We start from the raw sequence: 24,197 nt of genomic DNA on the forward strand, positions 1-24,197 counted from the left end.
GCTTCCCCAGAGGCAGAAGATCTGATTCAAGACTCATTGGTTCAGAGACTATTCATGGGGTCTGAAGGTGTGACTCTGTCTGCTTTTACATTTTCCATTCTGGCCAGGTACATGGTCCTGAGCACCATCCCATGGGAGAGGGCCCAGGATCAGATCTGGACAGCTTCCTGAAACAGGAGATATGATCCCGTACCTCCCTGCTTATTGACATACAACAGTGTCACTTGTTTTTTGGTCTGTAACAGAACAATTTTGTTGATCAACCGATTTCTGAAAGCCCACAGCATGTACCTGATCGCCTGGAGCTCCAGGAAATAGATTTCATAGGTGGACCATAAACTCTGGATGCTGAGTCCATTTGCATGAGCTCCCCATCCCATGGTAGACGTATCCATGTTTAGGACAATTTGGGTGGGAGGATTTTGAAAGACCACACACTCCCCCTTCCCAGATTCAAAATTTCTCACCACTAGTAAAAAGAGTCCTGGAGAGACGGTGAGGTCTTGAGTGCTTGTTGCGACTGCAACCTCAAGGTCCACTGGGCCTTTCACATGTGCAAATGTGCCAGAGGAGTGACGTGTACTATCATGGCCATATGGCACAACAGACTCAGCATGTGCCATGCTGAAGCCTGCTGGCTCTGTTGAATCCCCGCCATGATGGTCATCAGATTGATGACACATCACCAGGGCAGGAAGTCCTTGGCTGAGTCATTTTTAGCAGGGCTCCATTAAAGTTCAATTATGGTGATAGGCTGAGATGGAACTTGGGGTAGTTGACAACAAACCCTACTGTCTTCAGCACCCATATGGTCAAATGCATGGATTTGTCAGCCCCCACTCAAGAGGTGCTCTTGACTAGCCAATCATCCAGATATGGAAAAATGTAAACTCCTAGTCTGCGAAGGTGTGCCACCACCATGGCTAGTCATTTTATATAGGCATGTGAGGCTGCTGCAAGCCCAAATGACAAATTGTAATACTGGAAGTACTGCTTTCCCACCACAAATATGAGATAATTCCATTGACCTAGGATAATATTGATGTGAGTGTAACTGTCTTTTAGATTGAGGGAACATGGCTAATCCCCATTTTGCAAGAAGAGGATCATGGTGCCCAAGGAAACCATCTTGAACTATTCTCTTTTGATGAATTTGTTCAAGACCCTTAGCTCTAAGATGGCACGGAATCCCCCCTGTTTTCTTTGGTATCAGGAAGTACCAGGAGTAAAATCTCTACCCTCTTTGCCCTAGTGGAATGGGTTCAACCGCTCTAGCTGTTAAAAGGGAGGAGAGATCCACTATTAGTACTTCTAGATGCACTACATGGCCCCAGAATGGGCTCAGGGGTGCGGGGCAGTTTGGCAGGGTACCCAATAGGTTCATTTTATACCCCTCAAGAATGATGGAAATAAGCCATGGGTCTGAGTTTATACTAGGCCAGCAGTTTACAAAGAACTGATACTTCCCCCGAAGACTCTAAATAAGAGTGACTTGGCTATGTTCTCTGCAAGCCAGTCAAAACCTCATCCCTGGAGTTAAGTGAGGCACTGGCTGGGGCTTCAAGGCATTCTGTGGCCTGGGATTGCTGACAGAAGCTAGGTGGCAGAGGTTAGTACCTCGTCGGGTGGATAAAGGGCTTCCTTGGCCCAAGCCTTGATGGCATCCTAGCTGAGTAGGGTGAGTTGTGAGAGCCAGTGGAGAACTGCTGGAATGTCCCAAGGTGGTCCCTGATCTGGGCCACCATGCCCTTTACTTTATCTCCTAAGAGATTTTTTCCTGTACAAATCATGTCAGTGAGTCACTCCTACACTTCCTGTCTGAAATCCAAGGCCAGCAGCCATGCGAGCCTGCAGGCAACAAATCCCACTGCAGAGATACTCAATGCCATTTCAAAAACATCATAGGTTGAATGGACCCTGTGTTTTCCACACTCCAGACCCTTATGCACCAGCAACTGGAGGGTATCTTGCTGCTGCTGAGGCTGTTGCTTGGCAACCTCCTGTATTGCTTCAGGATGTCACACATGTACTGGCTCATGTAGAGCTGGTAGCCCGCTATGCGGGCATTATGCATAGCACCCTGGTATACCTTCCTCCCAATAGCATTCATTGCTCTCTGATCCTTCTCCAGGGGCACCAGAGAATAGGTCCGACAGCATTTGGCCTTCTTGAGAGCAGATTCAACAACCACCACTCGGTGAGGCAGCTGATTCTTGTTGAATCTGAGAGCTTTCAATTGAGATAAATCATGTCCGCCTTCCTGTTCATGGGAGGCATTGTGAGGAGGTATTCCCACATCCTCATCAGTAATTCCACAAGGATCTCATGTACTGAGGCTGCCACAATCTCCTTGGGAGGCTTCACATACTGGAGGACTTCTAGCATTTTGTGCCTGGTATCCTCTTCAGTCATCAACTGAAATGAGATGGCCTCTGCCATCACCCAAACAAAACCTGCGAAGGTCCCCCAGTGGGGACTTATTTTGATATTCTAGAAGAGATGATTCTGAGGGAAGACTATCCTAAGTGTCATTGGAGTCCACGGAGGAATTCTCCCCCCAGAGATCTCCTATAGGGAATTTTACTTCCTGCATTGGCTGCAATTATTGACCCACAAAGAGTGGCAATGTTTTATTAAAACCTACACCAACCTGTGACAGTTCAGTTTTGCTAATATTCAAAACTAAACCCCTTTGTCTTAACCACTCACTTTCTGGATTCAGAAATAGGGATGTGCATCATTTTTTGGATGAATTAAAATATTGTACGATATTTCCTAATTCATCATGTGTTGGGGGTCCCCAAAAATGATAGGAAAACCCCACAAATTTTTGTGTGGTTTTCTTATCATTTTTTTTTGGGGGGGGGAAGAAAGGAACACAGAAAAAAAAACCCCAAACCCACCCCAACCCTTCAGATCTAATTATTTATAATCCCTCACCCTCCTGACCCCCCCCCCCCCCAAAAAAAAAAAAACTTGCCTAAAGTCCCTGGTGGTCCAGCGAGGGTCCCAGGAGCAATGTCCCCCTCTCGGGCCGTCGGCTGCCACTAATCAAAATGGCACCGATGGCCCTTTGCCCTCACCATGTGACAGGGCCTATCAGTGCCATTGGCCGGCCCCTGTCACATGGTAGGAGCAATGGATGGCACGTGCCATTTTTTAAGATGGCGCCGCCCGTCCATGAGTCCAGTATTGGTGGATCCACCAAATCAAGCACACTTTTTTCCTGACAGATCTTGAATACTTAGTACTGAAACCTTTTTTCTCCCTCCACATTAGCCCTTGGGAAATGGCAGGATGAGGGTCTAGTTTAGGGAATAGCTTAGTTCTTCAGTGCTCTATGCTGTCTGTTCCAGTCTCACATTCTCCACTCCTGATCTCTGCAGACTGCTGTCAGATAGAAGAGGGCCTGGACAGAGTAGGGAGCCAAGGGCTGTTCTCTGCATGGAAATGGCCAAGAGTTGGTGCACCAGACTTACATGCCATGACCTGGGTCAGCATCAGAACCTAGTAATTGTGCACACTATTAAACGTTCTGAACCCTGTAATTTTAAATACCATTATTAGTACTATTATGTATGTTTTTTTTCTCTTTTAAATTATTTTATATATTACTTTGGCAACATATATACAAATGTTGTCATGACGATATAGTTTCCAGAATCAAAATCTGAAAAAAAGTACCATGGGGAGACAGGAGAAAGAGCTAAAATCACAAGTGGGGAAGGAGAGGGAAGAGGAAGAGTGAGAGAGAGAGAGAGAAGTACCAGTGATTTCAGAGGAGGCACCAGCAGTTAAGAGTGCCATTCTCTTATGCCTCCTGCTAGCAGGAGGGAGGATGAGAAGAGGAGTTGGATCATGTGACTGAAGTCTGCAGCCAGTTGCAGGAGGCAGAACTACTGTGGGATTACAGGACACTGGACAGTTGCCCCAATTCTCTACCTCCTAAGGGCAACCTTGTAGAAAAAAAAAACACTGTCTAAACATCAAGCAAAATGCTACACAGCAACATTCTCAGCATTAACATTGCTGAGGAACATGCATAGGACCTAAGATACATCAGCAGATTTAGAAATACTCATAAGAAAAATGTCTAATGGAATTGGATACACAGAAATACAGTATCATGGTTTACATGAAACTTCACCAAGTCTTTACACAGATGCTTAATAAATTTTTCAACACCTCAGGCTAATGCTTCTGAATCAAAAGCCAAAATTATTTTGCTTACGTTCTGTTGTGTTACACACATCAGGAAAAATATACGCCTTATTTCCAGAATATCCACATCTCTCTGAGAAAAGATAAGATGTTAAGTCATTTCTTTGTCAGGGAGCAAAGTGAAGGCAACCACAAGTCACCTTTGAAACATTCTCATCCTGTGACAACTCCATTATTTGGGTCAAATCTGTTATGTTTGGTAGAAGTGTGAACCCCTGGGCTGAGGTGAGAGATGTCTCCACCCACAGGGAGGAGCCCTGTGAGCCTCACCGCTGGTAGGCGTGATCTCAGCGATGTAAGATACAGCTGTGGAATAGAGTCTTTATTGATAGCAGAGAAAAGCACAACCCATGGAGCTGGAGGTGCAGAAAGTAAAGTTCAGAGCAGAGGATATACCTCAAAGATGATGCCTCAGATGATGCGTCAGATGTGGCCTATGGAACGTGGTACACCAAGAACTCTTGCAGTAGTGAAGAAACACTCAGACGTGCAGATCCAGTAGTGGCCCGCAGAGCAGATACGCCGGAGATGAGAAGACTGTCTGAGGTGCTGGAACCCCAATGAGGTCTTGTAGGCAGGGTATTCTGGAGTGGTTCCTTCAGGGAAGAAGCGGTAGTGTCCTGAGGCTAGGCAGTAGAAGTCCGTAGAATTAGGTACTCACAGGAGGTAGTTCCAGAAGAAGTCCCGGGGAGCGGGACCGATAGCAGTCCAAGGCAGAAGGTCCTCCGAGGAGCAGATAACCAGAGACAGGATAGGGCCCCCGAGAAGCGGGTAACCAGAGTGACTCATGCCAATGTAGAAACTGGAACCGGAAGTCCAAGGAGCGGAATTCAGCAGGAGGGAACTCCTTGCTAACTGTAGAAGTGTAGGGCCAGCTAGCTTAAGTACCGGAGGTGGGTGACGTCATCCAGAGGGGACGCCCCCAAGGTTCCCGCCATGACGTGTACAAGAGTGGCCCATGCGCGCATGCGCCTAAGTGATTCCTGGAGCAAGATGGCGGTCGGCAGCGCCCACGCTGTCCCGAGAACACCAGGTTGGTCGGCGGTGGTTGGCAGAGGCCACCATTCATCCAAAGGATGAAAATTCAGCAAAGAAAGAGGTGAGCATTAGGGATGTGAATCGTTTTAGGACGATTAAAATTATCGTCCGATAATTTTAATATCGTCTTAAACCGTTATGGAACACAATACAATACAGATTCTAACGATTTATCGTTATAAATCGTTAGAATCGTGAGCCGGCACACTAAAACCCCCTAAAACCCACCCCCGACCCTTTAAATTAAATCCCCCACCCTCCCGAACCCCCCCCCAATAACTTAAATAACCTGCGGGTCCAGCGGCGGTCCGGAACGGCAGCGGTCCGGAACGGGCTCCTGCTCCTGAATCTTGTCGTCTTCAGCCGGCGCCATTTTCCAAAATGGCGCCGAAAAATGGCGGCGGCCATAGACGAAAAAGATTGGACGGCAGGAGGTCCTTCCGGACCCCCACGAGACTTTTGGCAAGTCTCGTGGGGGTCAGGAGGCCCCCCACAAGCTGGCCAAAAGTTCCTGGAGGTCCAGCGGGGGTCAGGGAGCGATTTCCCGCCGCGAATCGTTTTCGTACGGAAAATGGCGCCGGCAGGAGATCGACTGCAGGAGGTCGTTCAGCGAGGCGCCGGGACCCTCGCTGAACGACCTCCTGCAGTCGATCTCCTGCCGGCGCCATTTTCCGTACGGAAACGATTCGCGGCGGGAAATCGCTCCCTGACCCCCGCTGGACCTCCAGGAACTTTTGGCCAGCTTGTGGGGGGCCTCCTGACCCCCACGAGACTTGCCAAAAGTCCAGCGGGGGTCCGGAAGGACCTCCTGCCGTCCAATCTTTTTCGTCTATGGCCGCCGCCATTTTTCGGCGCCATTTTGGAAAATGGCGCCGGCTGAAGACGACAAGATTCAGGAGCAGGAGCCCGTTCCGGACCGCTGCCGTTCCGGACCGCCGCTGGACCCGCAGGTTATTTAAGTTATTTGGGGGGGGGTTCGGGAGGGTGGGGGATTTAATTTAAAGGGTCGGGGGTGGGTTTTAGGGGGTTTTAATGTGCCGGTTTTTCGATTTTTCAATTTTTAACGATTTTTAACGATTTTTCACGATATTTTACCCCCCCAAACGGCAACAATACGATTCCCTCCCCCTCCCAGCCGAAATCGATCGTTAAGACGATCGAGGACACGATTCACATCCCTAGTGAGCATTAGTGGTTGCAGCCATCTGTGACCGACGGGAATAACAAAATCCAATCTGTCCATAGTTAAATGTCTAATCAAAGGCTGATCTTGAAAATAGTCAGGATCTTCTGCACCTCTTGAAAGCATCTAAACATATCGAGAGCCAAATGGCTTGTTTTGGATAACTGATGAACCTCTAATTGTTTTTCCACATGTAATCAATGGTATACAATAATACAGAAACATTAATAACTGCAGTATTCCTCAGCTGAAGAGTAGAGAATTGGTTTTCCAGTATCTCATCTCGATTCATCGTGTGCTACATTGCTGTGCCCTGAAACAAAACCTATGTCTCAGTCTGTTGTTGAAGATAATAACTATGAGCTATGACCTAATAATAATATTTCCAAACTTGAAATTGCCTTACACACATTCTCTGGTGCAATGGTCTGGGGCTTTACAAGAGCCCTTAAACATGGATTGTTCCACTGAACTGGAGCAAAATACCAATGCTGGTTGTTCCAGAAGCCCTTCTTTCATCTCCCAAAGAGTATGTCTCACTTTTATTCAGGTACAGAAACATGAAGGCAGATGAAGACCATATGGTCTATCTAGTCTGTCGATGTTTACAAGATGTGGTGCCAGAGATTCAAGCCCAGAAATCAGAAACTCAGACATCTTTGCAGAAGATACTGCCACTGTGAATCCCACCGACAATGTTCCTATAACAGAGCCCCCCAATGTCATGGAAAATTTCACATCTCTCATGCAGTGTCTCAGGAGAGACTAAACAGAAGCTATTGAAAAATGGCCATAATGGATTACTCAGAGCCTGTGAAAGGAGAAGAAAGAATATATCCTTCATCAATTTCCACACATCAAGAGTAAAAGATTTTAAGGTTTTCCAGAAAATTCCAAAAGCGATGTCCATTTGCTAGCAAGAGAGAGACCATATGACTCACTTTTCTGATTATAGTAAATTGCTTATCTTCAGGAAATAGTCACATAGTCATGACCCAAGCTATCAGGAATTTAACGAAGCCTATTGCCATTCTAAATTTAGCTCCCACTCTAGGGCTAATTAATTATTAGGACACTGACCATGCACAGAAGGGTCAGCAAGCTACCAGTTAACTAACAATGTGGAGACAGTGACCTGCCCTCCTCTAACCATAGGTCCCAATAAGCAGTCACAAGAAGAATGAAAAAAGTATTCCCTAAAAAATCCAAATAATCATAAAATGTATGGCATTGTTTGTCTACTAGGCTATATACAATTCTAAAACTTGAGATTTATGTATTTTGCCCTTATGTAGTGTATATTGAAAGTATAGTAATTAAAAAAAAAGAACATAGCTCTTTCTTTAAGCTTCAAGTTCCTGTTTCCACTTCTGCAAAAACTGGAGAATCTGCATTCCTGAGATATAGATATACTTGCTTTGATATCTAGTATATTTTAATCATGAAACTCTGGGTGGTAATATTCTTGCAGATCTCTGTTTAACACGTAAACTGTATCAGAATTTTTAAGTGGTCTTTTTTTGTATTATGCAAAATAATAGCATGTAATGAGAAGAGAGAAACTATAATGAGACTGATGCCTCTGGTTTTCTAGAAGGAGTTAAGTAGTGAGATAAAGGAGATGAGTGGATATCAGAACAAATGTTATGCATTCACAAGAAGCTGTTGGTAAATCCATCACATTTAATGCATATTGAATATATAAAAATGTGTCAAACCTTTTTAAAAACTCCATATACTCCGTGTGCTTGATGAGGCCTGTTCTCATCATTATCGTTTGAAAACATTGTCGATCTATCGCCCAAAGTTTCACATTTGTGAGAGCTGTAAAAATGAAAAAAAAAAACAAGGTAAAAATGTTTCATTAGCATCATTCTCATGTAAAATAAAAAGATTTAGTTAGCTAAGGAGAAAATCTAGCATTTAGGGCACACAGCAAATGCCATTTCTAAACAACATTATTACTATTAATGTTAAAATGTCTGATTTATCACTTTTCAAGCTTTTATCTCATGAGTTTCTACAAACCAATGAAAATGAATATTCTGAACAGGTGTATCAATGAAAATGAGCATTTTTAATGAATGAATGCTGTATTTCAATCTTAAATTTAGCTGGATAGTCTATTTGTCTGAAAATTTGCATTAATATATATTCATTAGGGATGAGTGAACCCGCAATGTGGTGGTTCCAATTCTCATTAGTTTATCTCATCTTAGAATTTTGTTTATTTTCCAAGCTTGCAGAATTTCACCATAGATCAAAATCTGAATTTCCTAGATCAAGGCATATTTGTCTGCTTCAAATGAGTTTGCCCTTTTAAAAAGTTCATTGTGAAGTCCATATTCAAAACCTGTTGAGCCGGTAAGATTGCCAATTAACTTTGGCTGGTTATCTTCAGATGAATGCTCAGCTGAACCTAATCTGGGCAAACTTTGACCAGCTAGATCTTGTACAGCCATAATCCTCCGAACAAAACTTGACCAATAAGCATTGAAAATCAGCACTAACCAGTTAAGTAAAAAAAAAAAATCCCATAAAGAATGAGTCTTTCTACAGATCCCGCTCTGTTGTAAAAACAAATGCAATGATCCCTCTCTCAAATCCCTGCCAGCTGGTTTAAAATAAAAAGTGATGGTATCCCCAAAATCCCGCTCCCTATCTCACTCCTGGATTTTCCTCAAAAAACTGTATCCCTCCTCTTTATGCCCTCTCCCCCTCTAAAAAAAAAAACAACAAAAACCCCCCTCTATCAAATGGTTTCCCCAAGCTGAATTAGTGAAGGACATGTTTTTTTTTCTCCTCCCGCTTGGCTGAATACTAAATTCTGGAAGTCTGAGCCTTACCAGCCCTTAGAATTATTTTTTTTTCACTGAACTCAAAGAGGTCGATATTCAGAGCCACCTAGCCCTAAGTTTTGACTTACCCAGCTACGTTGTGCCATTTGAATATTCAGCTGTGTTCAGCCGCTGCCACTTAGCCAGATAACTATGTATCCCATTAAATAGTTAGCTGGTACAGTTGGGAGTGTGATGGAGCATTCTAAGGCAGAACTACTTATCTGGCTAACTTAGCTAAAAAAGGTTCTGATATTCAGTCTTAAATTTGTATGTCTGCCTTGTTTAGTTCCTGCTGATAGTCCTGCTCTTGTGGGTGTCCTTTAGTTCCTGCCCTTGAACCATCCAAGTCCTGCTGGCACCAGAACCCAAAGGCTCAACTGAGGGAGAAATGGCCGGTACAGGTGAAGATTCCTTCTTGTTTTGTTCCTGCTTCAGCCTATCCTATCCCAGAGCCAGCGCTACTCCTGTCCTGGATGTTATCTCTAACTCTGGCCAGTGTGGCCCTAACACATCCCTTAAGAATAAAAGAACATAAGAAATTGCCATACTGGGTCAGACCAAGGGTCCATCAAGCCCAGCATCCTGTTTCCAACAGTAGCCAATCCAGGCCATAAGAACTTGGCAAGTACCCAAAAACTAAGTCTATCCTATGCTACTGATGCAATTAATAGCAGTGGCTATTTTCTAAGTCAACTTGATTAATAGCAGGTAATGGACTTCTCCTCAAAGAACTTATCCAAACCTTTTTTAAACCCAGCAACACTAACCACATCCCCTGGCAACAAATTCCAGAGTTTAATTGTGCATCGAGTGAAAAAGAACTTTCTCCGATTAGTTTTAAATGTGCCCCATGCTAACTTCATGGAGTGCCCCCTAGTCTTTCTATTATCCGAAAGAGTAAATAACCGATTCACATTTACTCATTCTAGACCTCTCATGATTTTAAATACCATTATCATATCCCCCCTCAGAGTCTCTTCTCCAAGCTGAACAGTCCTAACCTCTTTAGTCTTTCCTCATAGGGGCGCTGATCCATCCCCTTTATCATTTTGGTTGCCCTTTTCTGTACCTTCTCCATCGCAACTATAACATTTTTTAGATGCGGCGACCAGAATTGTACACAGTATTCAAGGTGTGGTCTCACCATGGAGTGATACAGAGGCATTATGACATTTTCCGTTTTATTCACCATTCCCTTCCTAATAATTCCTAACATTTTGTTTGCTTTTTTGACTGCCGCAGCACAATGAGCCGACAATTTCAATGTAGCACACTGAGTCGATGATATTGATTTTCCGGGTCCTTCAGGCTGTGGGGCATGGGTATTTGCAAAGGAGAATAAGCTGTTATATCTCTTGATGTAATTTACATTCATCTTAAGGTGCTTTACTTCAGGTACCATCAAAATCTGAGTTATGTATGGTAGCATACCATAAAAGAGCATGCTCTGTGGCAGGGTCAGAATTAAAGAACTCTTCCTCAATGTATACTGGATTGAGTCAAACTATATGGCATTTAGGAGAAAGGTGAAAACTTGACAACTCTCAGGCAACTGTAAGCAAAGGAGCTAATCAGCTGGGATTATTTGAGATGGTAAAGAGTGGACTGCTTGTAATTTTGACCTGGGTTTGTGTCAGTTTTTTTAATGACTTGCTGGCAATATGGTGGGCTGTTGGGAAGTTGGGAGGTGATTGGGGGTGTGGGTGGGTTGAAAGGTATTTATTATTTTGCTTTTATGTATGGGTTAGCATTGTAAATGCTTTGTTTTTATATATTACTGATGTTGATTATTGTATTTGCATTGTTGTACACTGCCATGTCTGTGTAACACAGTACAAATACTAATTGGGGTCTATTAGTTCAGCAACAAAAAGGGGTCTTTACTTCCAGCATAAAAGCCAAACCACAGAGGCCTGCTTTTTGCTACAATGCAGAAGCCCTACTCTCTTGCAATATCCTTTGCAAGAGACCAAAAGAAAAAAGAGACATACTTCCCTGACTATCTGACCATTTTATGCACTAGAAATGATTGCTGGTGTAGAATAAGAGCTAAGGTCCTTTAAAGGACTCTTTATCTGCACAGCTTTGCAATTAGAGCTGATTATTCATTAGGTGTAGAAACAACCCCAATAGAGGTTATGGTTGATTGCTATTTAATCCTTACTATCTTACTCCTTGCAGCTTGCTCACATCTACAAAGATGTGGACCAAAGATTGTAATCAACTGTGAACATAGATAGGGGCAGCTGCTGACTACATTTTTAAGCAGCAGGTTTTTCCTACATGCAGAGGCCAATGTACAGCAGCTATTAGTATCCCAAACATTCACCAGCATGTAAATAAATATTGTTCAATAAATATCCACACATTTCTATATTTCTTATCTCGACTCCTGCAAATTAACAAGATCTATGCCAATGGTCTCGTAAGTTACACGTGGGGATACACTAAAACCAGCACATAATTTTAAAATTAATAAAGACCTTTGCAGATAAAAGAGAAGTGAAATTTAGTTTCTGAGACTTAAATAGCAGGTGTAAAAGCATACATGTAAGTAGAATAATGTGCATTCGTACTTCACTTATAAAATAGTTACTTAAAAATGTACTTCAAAACCTCACCCTGGAACACCCTAAAAATCCTCATTTTCTGGGGTATATGTTTGTACAATAATATTAATATGTTAATATTTTAGCATATACATGCAACTTACATATACAACCTACAATTTTAGGCAATACAAATACTTTTGAAAATTGCACCCCATAAAATGTAATTAACAGTTTGGTTTAGTCAATAACAGGAGTATCCGGGACCCCCCCTCCCCCCCCCCCCCCCCACACACACACCCAAACTAGCCCAACAAACTCTACATAGATGCTCACAACATAGGCCCAGACCAGTAATCAAATTGGAATATAAGTGGTCACAGCTTTATTAACAAACAATGATAACAGATACAGGGGCTCAGCCTCACTCTCCAACCCCCTCCCACCCCCCACCTTCAGTCAGAAGGTTCTGTATCAGTCCTTGATCCAAAAGCTGTTTCCAGGGTCACTGAGGCAATGTGCCTGTCAACAGCACAATCTCCAGCCCCATGTGAGCCTTAGCCTACTTCTGCCATATATGCAAGGCCTACCCCTCGGCTGCCTTACCAGGGACCACCTAGGCTTGCCACACTGAAGGCAGCCCATTGCATCCTGGCCACCGGGACTGGCCTCCACCGCCCCTTCCCCCCAGAGGCTCAGACACCCGTTGCAACAGACTTGTACAATTTGAATTTAATCCTCCACGATCAAATACATGCTAACATCTAACATTATACACCTATGGCTCTTCTGAATCAGAGCAGAATTTAATTATGTGATTGTTCTTTAATAACAAAGATGCTTTCTTTATGGGCCATAAGATATGGATTTTTCTTGTTTGCAACAGATTCAAAGTAGGAGCAAATCTTTTCTCCAATTTAGAATTACTGTTCTGAATTTGGGATGGGGGGGGGGGGGGCAGTTTTTTCTTCGTCATCCTTCAAAATGTCTGATTAAATTAGATGGGATTAGATAGCTATGCCCTTCATACCCTTTTTGCTTATGTTTTTGCAGTAGGGCAATTTTTTTTTTTTTTTAAATTAAGATTTCTTCTTTTTCTTATTTGCTGGATTCTGTGAGCAGTACTATGTTTGTATATAAAGTTTTTAATGAATAAATAAAGAGTTAAAAAACAAAAAGTTGAAAATGAGATAGGGTAGGTGGGAGGGAAAAGAAGCAGCTGGCAGGGGAGACGGTGATCCAAAGGGGAGAGGGATAGGCTCTTCTCCCCTTTATCCTCCGCCAGCCCCCCCGCCTTTCCTCAGGCAGCTGACCAATCACCTCCCTTGATAGGGCCGACTCCCCGATGATGTCACTGCATGGCAGTGCGGCATGCTGAGATCAAACCCCAGAAGACGCTGCACAGAAATGTGGTATGGTTGCCATGTGTATGGGGGAGGTGGGATCTACTCCTAAAGCCACAGCATCCTGCCGCAAATCCTTCCCTCTGCCCTATGAACCGGAAGGCTGCTTTGCCTAGCCTGGTGAGCTTTCTTGCCCTTCCTTCCCCCTTCCCTTTGCCAGGTATGGGGAGGGGGGAGACTGGACCTGCTGTGAGGTGAGAATGGGAAGAGGCCCAGATGCCCTAGTTACCGGCGGCGTCAACATACCCATAGGTGCAGCAACCATCCCTATAGCCTTAGATGTTATTTTTCCTCTTGTTTGTTTTCAGGTTGCTCTGAATCCACCAGTTTCTAGATAAGGTTTGTTTTTTCAAAATTCCTTTAAATCTTACCAACTGAAGAATAAGAATCTGGTTTGTCCTCCTACTAGACAATCTGACCTCTTGGATGCACTTCATATGTTTCCAATGCCTTTGCTAAAAGTCCCTCAACAGACTGGGTTTATTGCTCAAATAGATCTTTGAGAGTGCATTTGAATTTTTGTGTACAGTGAGTGTCTTTCTTCATCTGTTACCAAGTCAGATTCCTGTTCTTGAGTCTAATCTGTTTCAATGCCATGAAGGCACTTTGAGTATCACTGGGTGAGAAGGAGGGGAAAGGCCTCTACATCATAGTCTTATCCTACTTTAATCCACTGTAACCTATCTACTTCTGGTTCTTTAGATCTTTACATGAACAGAGGCAGATTTTCCTAATGCAGTATTATAAGGGAGGCAACTCTAATTTTAGCCTATTCCTCAAACTGAGTTAACTCCTTCTTCATTGCAGAGAGCTACAGACAAGCACCATGTAAAGATTAAGGGCTGGATTTTAAAAAGGCCCGGCGAGGCACGTAAAGCCCCAGGATGCGTGTATGTCCTGGAGCTTTACTAAAGGAGCGGGGCGGGGTCAGGCTCCTGGCACAGAAGCCATATTTACCGCTGTGCCGGGGATCACGCGCCAGCAATCGGCCGGCAGGCGCAAAAGGTAAAATAAAGGTCGGGGGGTTAGAATAGGGCTGGGGGAAAGGTTAGGGGAAGGGGCGTGAAGGTCAGGCTGGGGGGTGGGAATGGGGAAAGGCAGCACAGCTCAGCGTGCGCAAGGTGCACAATTGTGCACCCCCTTGTGCCCGCTGACCCAGGATTTTATAACATACGCGCGCCGGGTAGCACACGTCCATGTACGTCCGCCCGCAACCTTTTAAAATCTACCCCTAAAGCTCCACAGTTATTTCACTGAATAATTCCCATTGTCAAACTTTTTATTTTCTTTGTGGTATACCTTTATGTTTTAAAGAATTCATAAAAAGCCCTTAGAAGATTATCATCCTAATTAGCAAACTACTGCACAGAAAATTAGCAGTGATGTTAGCTAGCAATTGGCAAACAAGTACAATTCTCTTCATCAAAAGTAAACGAAATATTAGCAATAGCGATTAAAAAAAAAGCAAGAAATGTTATTCATTTTAAAATATTTATTACATGCTTATTTTAAGAAATTTTAAGTGAGTTACATTATAATATAACTTTGAATCACTTAGCTTTGCAGCATGTATATCCAAGTTCTGGAAAGTAAGTATTAACTAAACCCAAAAAAAGACAGAGGCACTATGGATAGGCAAAAAAGATCCTGGCCTCTTAAACTCCATGGTGACCCTTTGAAGGTGACAACTCTATATTTCACACACCAAGTCCATAGCTTGGGTTGTGTATCGATCTCTAAGTTCTCCATGGAAACGCATGTCCTAGCAGTAGCTACATTGGCATTCTCGCAATTACACGAATTATGTTATCTCTATCCTTTCCTTTGCAGCAGTCATCTCGACTTGTGCAATTTCGTTACTGGACTACAGCAACTCACTTTACAAAAGGATCCCAAAAAACTCAATAAGCATCTACAATTCAATCAGAATGCCACAACTCAATAGCTACTGAATGCGAGAAAATTGAAAAGGATTACCCTATCCCAAAAACTGCACTGGCTCCTAATAATTTATCAAGCCAGGTTCAAAATCCTGGTACAGCTGTCACCTCACTCCATACATATTTTCTCACTGGCTACGCTCACTGCCACAGGCCCTTCAAGTCATACCAGAGACATATACCTTGCAAGTACCAGAAAACATTTTCAGAAAACATTCAGAAAAATACAAAAAACTTGGCTTTTTAAAGAAGTTTTGGTCCAGAAATGGAAAGAGATCCTACTGATCAAGATGCACCTGCTAACTCCTAGAAGCCTGGTTAAGAACATAAGAACATAAGTATATATACATATATAGTTATCTATTATTGCACACATTTCTTCTTATCATTTCATATTCTAGATTCCCTATGCTTTTTCCTTCTCCTTTGCTGCTGCCTATCTGCCCTACTTCAGAGATTACCTATTAGGCAACCTATTGTGCGTTATTTCAGAAATTACCTTCAATGTTTTAAAATATCTGCTTTTTGATATATAATCAGCGTGGTGAAGCACGCATTGAGCTCTTGTTATTTGGTGAAGCATGAAACAAAGAAATGATAAGGATGAGGATTATGTTGCCAAGGCTGGTGCAAGAGCATTAGGTAAGGGAGGAGCAATAGCCTAGTGGTTAGAGCAGTGGTCCACAAATCAGAAGACCAGCATTCAAGTCCTGCTATTGCTCCTTGTGACCTTGGGCAAATCACTTTACCCTCCATTGCCTCAGGTACAAAAACTTAGATTGTAAGCCCTCTGGGGATAGGGAAATACCTACAGTACCTGAATGTAAACCAATGTGATATCTCAGATCTAATGTTGGTAAATAAAAATACCCTAGGTGATCCTTCTGACTTGCACCACCCCCTCCCAGTCTTGCCCTGACTCCTACCTCAGGCTTGCAGCCTGATAAATCTCTATTGCTCCTTGCCGCGAGTGGGATAGGCTCCGCTTGCGGCACCACATGGCTGCTCTTCAGCACCCCCTACTGATCGACACCTAATGGACGCGCCAGCCCTGGATGTTGCAAACTCTCTTCTTGTAAACACTGGGAAGAAGAGGACTAATAAGGATATATAAACTGTGAATCACATTTTTACTAAATATTCTGTGATTTACATTTCTTTTTCCTAGTGTGATTGAAGATGATATTCTAGATAATGAAATGTTCTGATTATTCCTTGTGTGTAAACATGACCAGGATGATTATCCTGTTAACTCTGAGTAACTCCCACAATTTATTTTAATAAAAAAAGCTCCAACTTGCTGCACTTGCATTTCTATGATGTTTTAAACATGTAATCCAGCAATAAAACTTGGTTAACCCAAAGAAAACAACTTAGGGGAAGAGCTTCATCCAGGACTAGAAGGCTCATAAAACAGCGCTATACCCCTCCATCAGAGGAAATTCAAAAATTAAATGTTAAATACAATTATCACCTCTGCAAAAATTGTGTTTTTAAAGGGAGGTTGGCAGGGAGGAGAGAAATTCCACTTTTTCATTCCTTCCGATGGCCTCTGACTTCTTACTGAGAGCAATTTAATTAATTCCTAAAGTATGATCTTTCCTGATTGCATCAGCGGGGGGGGGGGGGGGGGGTCAAATAACAGGCACCCTCTTATTTGTGGTAGCTGGGAAAAATATGACAATACTGTTAATTATTTTTCATAATAAGTTTTTAATACTAGTGCTGTATCTGTGTTTCAGCAATTCATTACAAAAGTACTTTTTTTTTTTTTTTTTTACAGAATCACCACTTTTTTTTGCAGAAAAAAATTATGCATGTTGTGAAACTATGTGCATGCTTTCGGCTGGCTGGAAATTGACTTTGATGGATTCAGCTTTTCTACCTGCAAAACCCATCTTTTAATTCCATAGTCCCTGATTAGGCATTTGAAGACTTTCCCCATAATAAATGAGCAAAGTATTATGGTTGCTATATTAATCCACTTGAACATCTTGTGAATTATTATGCATTAATTCAGATATTTTTTAATGTTCTCAGATTATTTTCATGAAATGCAACTAAGGGAAAAACTTGCTTATCATTACTGTAGCTTTTCTAATCCTCTACTATGATTTTGCAAACTCTTAAGAAGGAAAATTGCAAATGGATTATACGTAGGAATTGAATATGGGGGCTTACACAGTATAACATTTTCACAAATAAAATCTATACTGTCCAAAATTAGCACGCACAGATAAGAAACAAAGGGGCATATTCAATAAGCTGGAGAGCAGATAAGTTATCCAGCTATCGCTAGTTGGATAACGTGTCCTGGATATTCAGTGGGATAAACGTACCACTCAATATTCTTGCCTACAGCTACTGGCTACATGTAGTCGGATATCATACAAGCCTAACTGGCTATGGAAGACTACAACAGTTAGGCTTTTAACATTGAACAGAGTGGCATATTTCTAGAGGAGCCCAAAATCAGGGCCACTTATATCTGGAGCAGCAGAATGCCTTTATTGATTGGGGGGGGGGGCAACCAAGCTCCACACAAGCTCCGCCCCAAGCCCCGCCCATATGCCCACTGCCAATTTTTTACTTTACATTTATAGTTATTCTATTTTACATACACTCTTGGCATACATCAAAGAGTATAATTAATTCCCAGACCAATTAAATGCTTGATGCTAGAAAATCAGACGTAGTAGTAAAAGAGAAAATGACAAAAACAGCTTTACTAATAGAAATGTCAGTTATATGTGAATATTTGTGATCACACACTACCCCCTAACACACACACAGTCCTCTACGTCTCACAAGAGAAAAAATTCTGATGTCATCTAAGTAACGGAAATACAGAGAGGTACATTTTTAAATGGACTTGCCAATTTTATAACAGGTGCACGTCACAGCGCGCCTGTTATAAAATCCGATACCCGCGCACACGTGTGCCTGATTTTGTATTGGCACGCACATGTGCTTGCAGGTACCCACTGGCACGTGCGGGGGTAATTTTTTAAACTACTCAACTGTGACACGATTGGGCCTTTGCCCAATACCCTCCCAGTTCTCTCCATAAAGGAGCGGACTGGGAGGGAACTTCCCTATTCCCCTACCTAACCTTCCTCCCTTTTCCCATCTCCACCCCGACCCCTAAAACCGACCTACCTACCCTATTTTTTTTTTGTTCCGGAACTTACCTGCTCTCCTGAGAAGTAAGTTCCACGCGCCTGCCGGCGCGCACTTCCCCGCAACAGGGCCTAATGGCACTGTCCCAGCTGCCCCCCCCCCCTGCCCAGCCCCTGCCCCCAGCTTCCCCCTTTTTATAGGCCCGGCACTTCCGCGCATACCTGGAGATACGCACGTGGCCGGACCTCTCTGAAAATGCACTCGGCTCCCGCGCGGCCTGGCCATATACGTATCTCCCGGGATTTGTGCGCACCGGCCTTTTAAAATACCCCCCAAAATGTCCTCCAATACCAGGCACATTGTGAAATAATACAAAATCCTGGGTGTAAAATCTCAGCACATATGTAGCAATCCTGCCATAGTACAGCAGCACTAACTCACAAGACTCTAAAAGCAACAACTCTACCTATGATTAAGCAGCACTGCAAATATTACACAGGCCCTAGAACACATATATACACCTACTCTTGGGAAACCACAATGAACAAGACTGCTACAGATACCTGTGCAGAAAATACATCCTAGTAGAATACCTAACCTTAGTGACACATGCAAACTGACAATCAACAAATACAAAATAAAAGGTGAATTTTAAAAGCTGGGCACATGCCAAAATTGGCAGATATATGCGCATGTACGACATGCGCATGTCCACTCAAATTTTAAAATCACTTGCATGCACGTGTATCTCCTGATATGCAAATATCTTACTTGAAATGAAAAAGGGTCGTGGTGCGGGCATTCTGGGGTGTGGCCAAGAGAAATGCACGCAAGAACTTACACCAGGTCCAGTGTCACATAACTTTACTTCTGCTATGAAGGAGGTGTATGTTTTGTTTTTTTAAATTAGACATCCCTGAGGGTTTTAAGGAGTATAGGGTAACTGGGGGGGGGGGGGGGGGGGAGGAGCCAGGAGGGTTTTGAGAACCTAGCTCTAGACTGGGCAAACTGGTGGACACATTAGTGAAACTGGTCATGGCATGGATGTGCGCCTGTTATAAAATCCCCCCACTTGTGCAGCCCATACCTAGATTTACACTTCTGTGCATGCCCTTTTGCAAAATAGGGTGCACACATATTATGCACACCTAGGATATTTTATAACATACGCTCATATGTGCCTGTATGTTATAAACTTGCCACTCCCCTGGGCGCACACCGATGCACATGTCTCAGTGTGTGTCCCAGTGTCCCTTGGAAAGTTACCATCCAAGTTATCATAAATTAAAACAAATATGCAGACAAAAACTAGAATGGAAACTTCAAGGAGCCAGACTCTGCATGCATTGCAACAATGGAGCACTAGAAACAGACATGCATTTCCTACGAGACTAAGCTTGGCCAAGTCTTTGTTCTTGTGGGGAGTGGGAGAAGTTATCTAACATAACACCCCCCACAAGAAAAACAACAATGTTGCAGTAGTGCCCACAATATGATGAGCCTTTATCCTTCTTGTGGGAGGTAGATATGGGGAGGGGTGTAGGAGAGAGAAAACAAGAGGAGGAGTGGGGGAAAGAAGAAAAGAAAAAGAGAGAAGAGGAAGGGGTGAAAGGAGGGAGTCCGATGGGAGAGGAAGATGATATGACAAGGGGCAAGAGCAAGAGGGAGTAGAGACGACATTTTTATGGAGCAATTGGTCCAGGAATCGACAAGAGAGGGAGCAATTTTAGATCTAATTCTCAGTGGAGCACAGGATTTGGTAAGAGAGTAACGGTGGTGGGGCCACTTGGCAATAGTGATCATAATATGATCAAATTTGAATTAATGACTGGAAGGGGGATAGTAAGCAAATCCTCGGCTCTCGAGCTAAGCTTTCAAAAGGGAAACTTTGATAAAATGAGAAAAATAGTTAGAAAAAAACTGAAAGGTGCAGCTACAAAGGTAAAAAGTGTGCAAGAGGCATGGTCATTGTTAAAAAATACCATCCTGGAAGCACAGTCCAGATGTATTCCACACATTAAAAAAGGTGGAAAGAAGGCAAAACAATTACCAGCATGGTTAAAAGGGGAGGTGAAAGAAGCTATTTTAGCCAAAAGATCTTCATTCAAAAACTGGAAGAAGGATCCAACAGAAGAAAATAGGATAATGCATAAGTGTTGGCAAGTTAAATGTAAGACATTGAGAAGACAGGCTAAGAGAAAATTTGAAAAGAAGCTGGCCGAAGAGGCAAAAACTCACAGTAAAAACTTTTTAAAATATATCCAAAGCAGAAAGCCTTTGACGGAGTCAGTTGGAACGTTAGATGATCGAGGAGTTAAAGGGGCACTTAGAGAAGATAAGGCCATCGCGGAAAGATTAAATTATTTCTTTGCTTCGGTGTTTACTAAAGAGTATGTTGGGGAGATACCCGTTCCGGAGAAGGTTTTCATGGGTAATGATTCAGATGGACTGAATCAGATCACAGTGAACCTAGAAGATGTGGTAGGCCTGATTGATAAACTGAAAAGTAGTAAATCACCTGGAGCAGATGGTATACACCCCAGGGTTCTGAAGGAACTAAAAAATGAAATTTCAGACCTATTAGTAAAAATTTGTAACCTATCATTAAAATCATCCATTGTACCTGAAGACTGGTAGATAGCTAATGTAAGTAACCCCAATATTTAAAAAGGGCTCCAGGGGCAATCCAGGAAACTACATACCGGTTAGCCTGACTTCAGTGCCAGGAAAAATAGTGGAAAGTGTTCTAAGCATCAAAATCACAGAACATATAGAAAGACATGGTTTAATGGAACAAAGTCAGCATGGCTTTACCCAAGGTAAGTCTTGCCTCACAAATCTGCTTCACTTTTTTGAAGGAGTTAATAAACATGAGGATAAAGGTGAACCGGTAGATGTAGTGTACTTGGATTTTCAGAAGGTGCTTGATAACGTTCCTCATGAGAGGCTTCTAGGAAAAGTAAAAAGTCATGGTATAGGTGGCGATGTCCTTTCGTGGATTATAAACTGCTTAAAAGACAGGAAACAGCGAGTAGGATTAAATGGACAATTTTCTCAGTGGAAGGGAGTGGGCAGTGGAGTGCCTCAGGGGTCTGTATTGGATGTTGTGTCCATCGGTTCCTGACGCCCTCTCTCCGCCCTTCTTACCTCTTTGGCACCTCCCTCTTCATCCGTGGGAAGATTGGCTGCCGCGGCGTTCTTTTGCCAAAGTCCTCCGGCGTCCCCGGACCGGCTGGACACTGCAAACTGCCATGTTTCCTTGAAGTCTAGGGGCACGCACATGGCGCGGCCCCGACTGAAGTACCGGCGATGGTGCAAACCTCGGGGCGTCCCCCGAAGATGATGTCACCCACGACAGATATATAAGGTCTTAGAATTTGCTAACACATCGAGTTAGCAAGGGTTTTGCTACCTAAGCTACTCTGCCTCCTCAGACTTACTAGGGGTACCTGCTCCTCGGAGGCCTCGCTCTCTCCTTTGTTTTTCAGGTTACAGTCTGGAACTGGTACTCGCTCCTTGAGGGCCCTCATTCCCAGACTTGCTCGGTACTCTCTTCTACCTGAAAGTCATCACTGCCAACTTCATCAGTGAGTTACCATCGCTCTCTCAGAGCTTTCCCTGGAACCAGGTACTCACTCCTCGAGGGCCTATACATTCCAGCTCCTGGGCTTCTAGGAGACACTGGGGTAGATTTTTTAAAAAAGCGCGTTCGCATACTTTTGTTTGCACACCAGGCGCAAACAAAAGTACGCTGGATTTTAGAAGATACGCGCGGCTACGCGCGTATCTTCTAAAATCCTGGATCGGCGCGCGCAAGGCTGCCGATTTTGGGCAGCCGGCGCGCGCCGAGCCGCGCAGACTGTCTCCGTTCCCTCCAAGGCCGCTCCAAAATCGGAGCGGCCTCGGAGGGAACTCTCTTTTGCCCTCCCCTCAGCTTCCCCTCCCTTCCTCTACCTAACCCACCCCCCCCCCCGGCCCTATCTAAACTTATCTAAATTAAGTTGACTTAGAATATAAGAACATAAGAAAATGCCATACTGGGTCAGACCAAGGGTCCATCAAGCCCAGCATCCTGTTTCCAACAGTGGCCAATCCAGGCCATAAGAACCTGGCAAGTACCCAAAAACTAAGTCTATTCCATGTAACCATTGCTAATGGCAGTGGCTATTCTCTAAGTGAACTTAATAGCAGGTAATGGACTTCTCCTCCAAGAACTTATCCAATCCTTTTTTAAACACAGCTATACTAACTGAACTAACCACATCCTCTGGCATCAAATTCCAGAGTTTAATTGAAAGATTTTATAGCCTGCCAAGGATACAGGTTACCCCAAGAGACACAAATCTGCTGTATCAAAACAGCACAAACTCCCAGGACTCAAACAGCAACAACTCTATCCAGGAAAGAGCAGCATTGTAATTATTACAACAGACCCTAGAAGAGCAATACTCCTTCTATTGAATACAGAACAAGCAAGGCTACTATAAATCCTACAGAGAATCTATAAACTAGCGGAATCCTTCCCCTTGGTCACACATACAAAACACAGAATGATCAACAAATAAGAAAATCAAGAAAATAAAACATCAATCATAATAGTAAAACCATACGAATAAAAGGAATAATATTTCAAAACAGCTGATGAATAGAACATCCAATAATTAAAACCTCCTAAATCACCAATATAATGTTTCAAAACAGCGAACACACCAATTAACATCCAATAATTAATCTAATAAGGATTTTAAAATTCCCCCGCTCTTCAAATCTGTAATTTTTCAATTTCCAGTCACCTTGAGATTGTCATGGATTAGGACAGGGGGGCCACATAAACTTTATCCTCTCTCTCACACATACACATACACATGTATGCTCTCTTACACATACACTGGCTTTAACATATACACACACAGTTCTCACACAGCCCTCTCCCTCATATAACCTTTGACCCGTGCAGGTTCTCAAACATACTACTACTACTATTAATACTACTTAACATTTCTATAGTGCTACACAACATGCACAGTGCTGTATAAACACACAAAAAAGACAGTCCTGGCTCAATAGAGCTTACATTCTAATAAAACAAACATACAAGAGACTTGACGCATTTCATAAAGCAAGACAATGGCTAAAAAGAAAAGAAAGTTAGCTAATGTGACTAAAAGCAGACAATCAGGCCTAATATTTAAAAACATCTTCAAAAAGGTGGGTCTTTAAACACAGCAAGAGAGGAAGCATGACGCATCAGTTCAGGAAGACTATTCCAAGTACAAGGCTTAGTCACAATGGAAAGCACTGAGTTGGAAATTATGTTAGAAGAGAAGGCCACAGATAGGAGTGAATTTTCCAATGAGCAGAGTGCATGAGGAAAGGTGTAGAGAGAGTTAAGAGAGGAAAGGTAGTGAGGTGCTGCAGAGTGAAGGAATTTGTAGATGAGATTGCAATGGAGAAAGATGGCTTGCAGGGAGACCTGTGAGAAGCAGGTTGCAATAGTCTAAGTGGGAGGAGATGAGAGAGTAAATAAGGGTTTTGATAATGTGTTCAGAAAGGAAGGGGCAGATTCTGGCAATGTTATAGAGAAAGAAATGGCACATTTTAGCAGAGTTTTAGATATGCATAGAGAAGGAGAGAGAGGAGTCCTAGATTATGGGCTGAAAGGATCAGGAGGATGACCGTGTATCCACAGAAATTGAGAAAGGAGAAAGAGGGGAGGTTGGCTTGGGGGGAAAGATAAGGAGCTCTTTCTTGGTCATATTGAGTTTAAGGTGGCAGTGGGATATCCAGGCAGGCCAAGCAGGCCAAGACCCGGGACTGGATTTCTGGTGAAATATCTGGTGTAGAAATGTAGATCTGAGAGTCAGCATAAAAATGGTACTGAAAGCCATGAGAGGAAATCAGAG

The 24,197-nt window shown here is 43.1% G+C and overlaps 1 protein-coding gene across 4 annotated transcripts in view; it reads right to left on the reverse strand.

Annotated features, from left to right (window-relative positions):
- Positions 1-24,197, reverse strand: part of PRKG1 (protein kinase cGMP-dependent 1) — a 2,212,673-nt gene that overhangs the window by 711,715 nt on the left and 1,476,761 nt on the right. For all 4 annotated transcript variants that reach the window (XM_029609782.1, XM_029609780.1, XM_029609783.1 and 1 more), the window contains exon 4: positions 8,161-8,266. In XM_029609782.1, the coding sequence (XP_029465642.1) occupies positions 8,161-8,266 (106 nt within the window). The remainder of the gene's footprint in view (positions 1-8,160; positions 8,267-24,197) is intronic.

This window comes from Rhinatrema bivittatum, chromosome 7 (assembly GCF_901001135.1).
Source record: "Rhinatrema bivittatum chromosome 7, aRhiBiv1.1, whole genome shotgun sequence".
NCBI classification, from domain to species: domain Eukaryota; kingdom Metazoa; phylum Chordata; class Amphibia; order Gymnophiona; family Rhinatrematidae; genus Rhinatrema; species Rhinatrema bivittatum.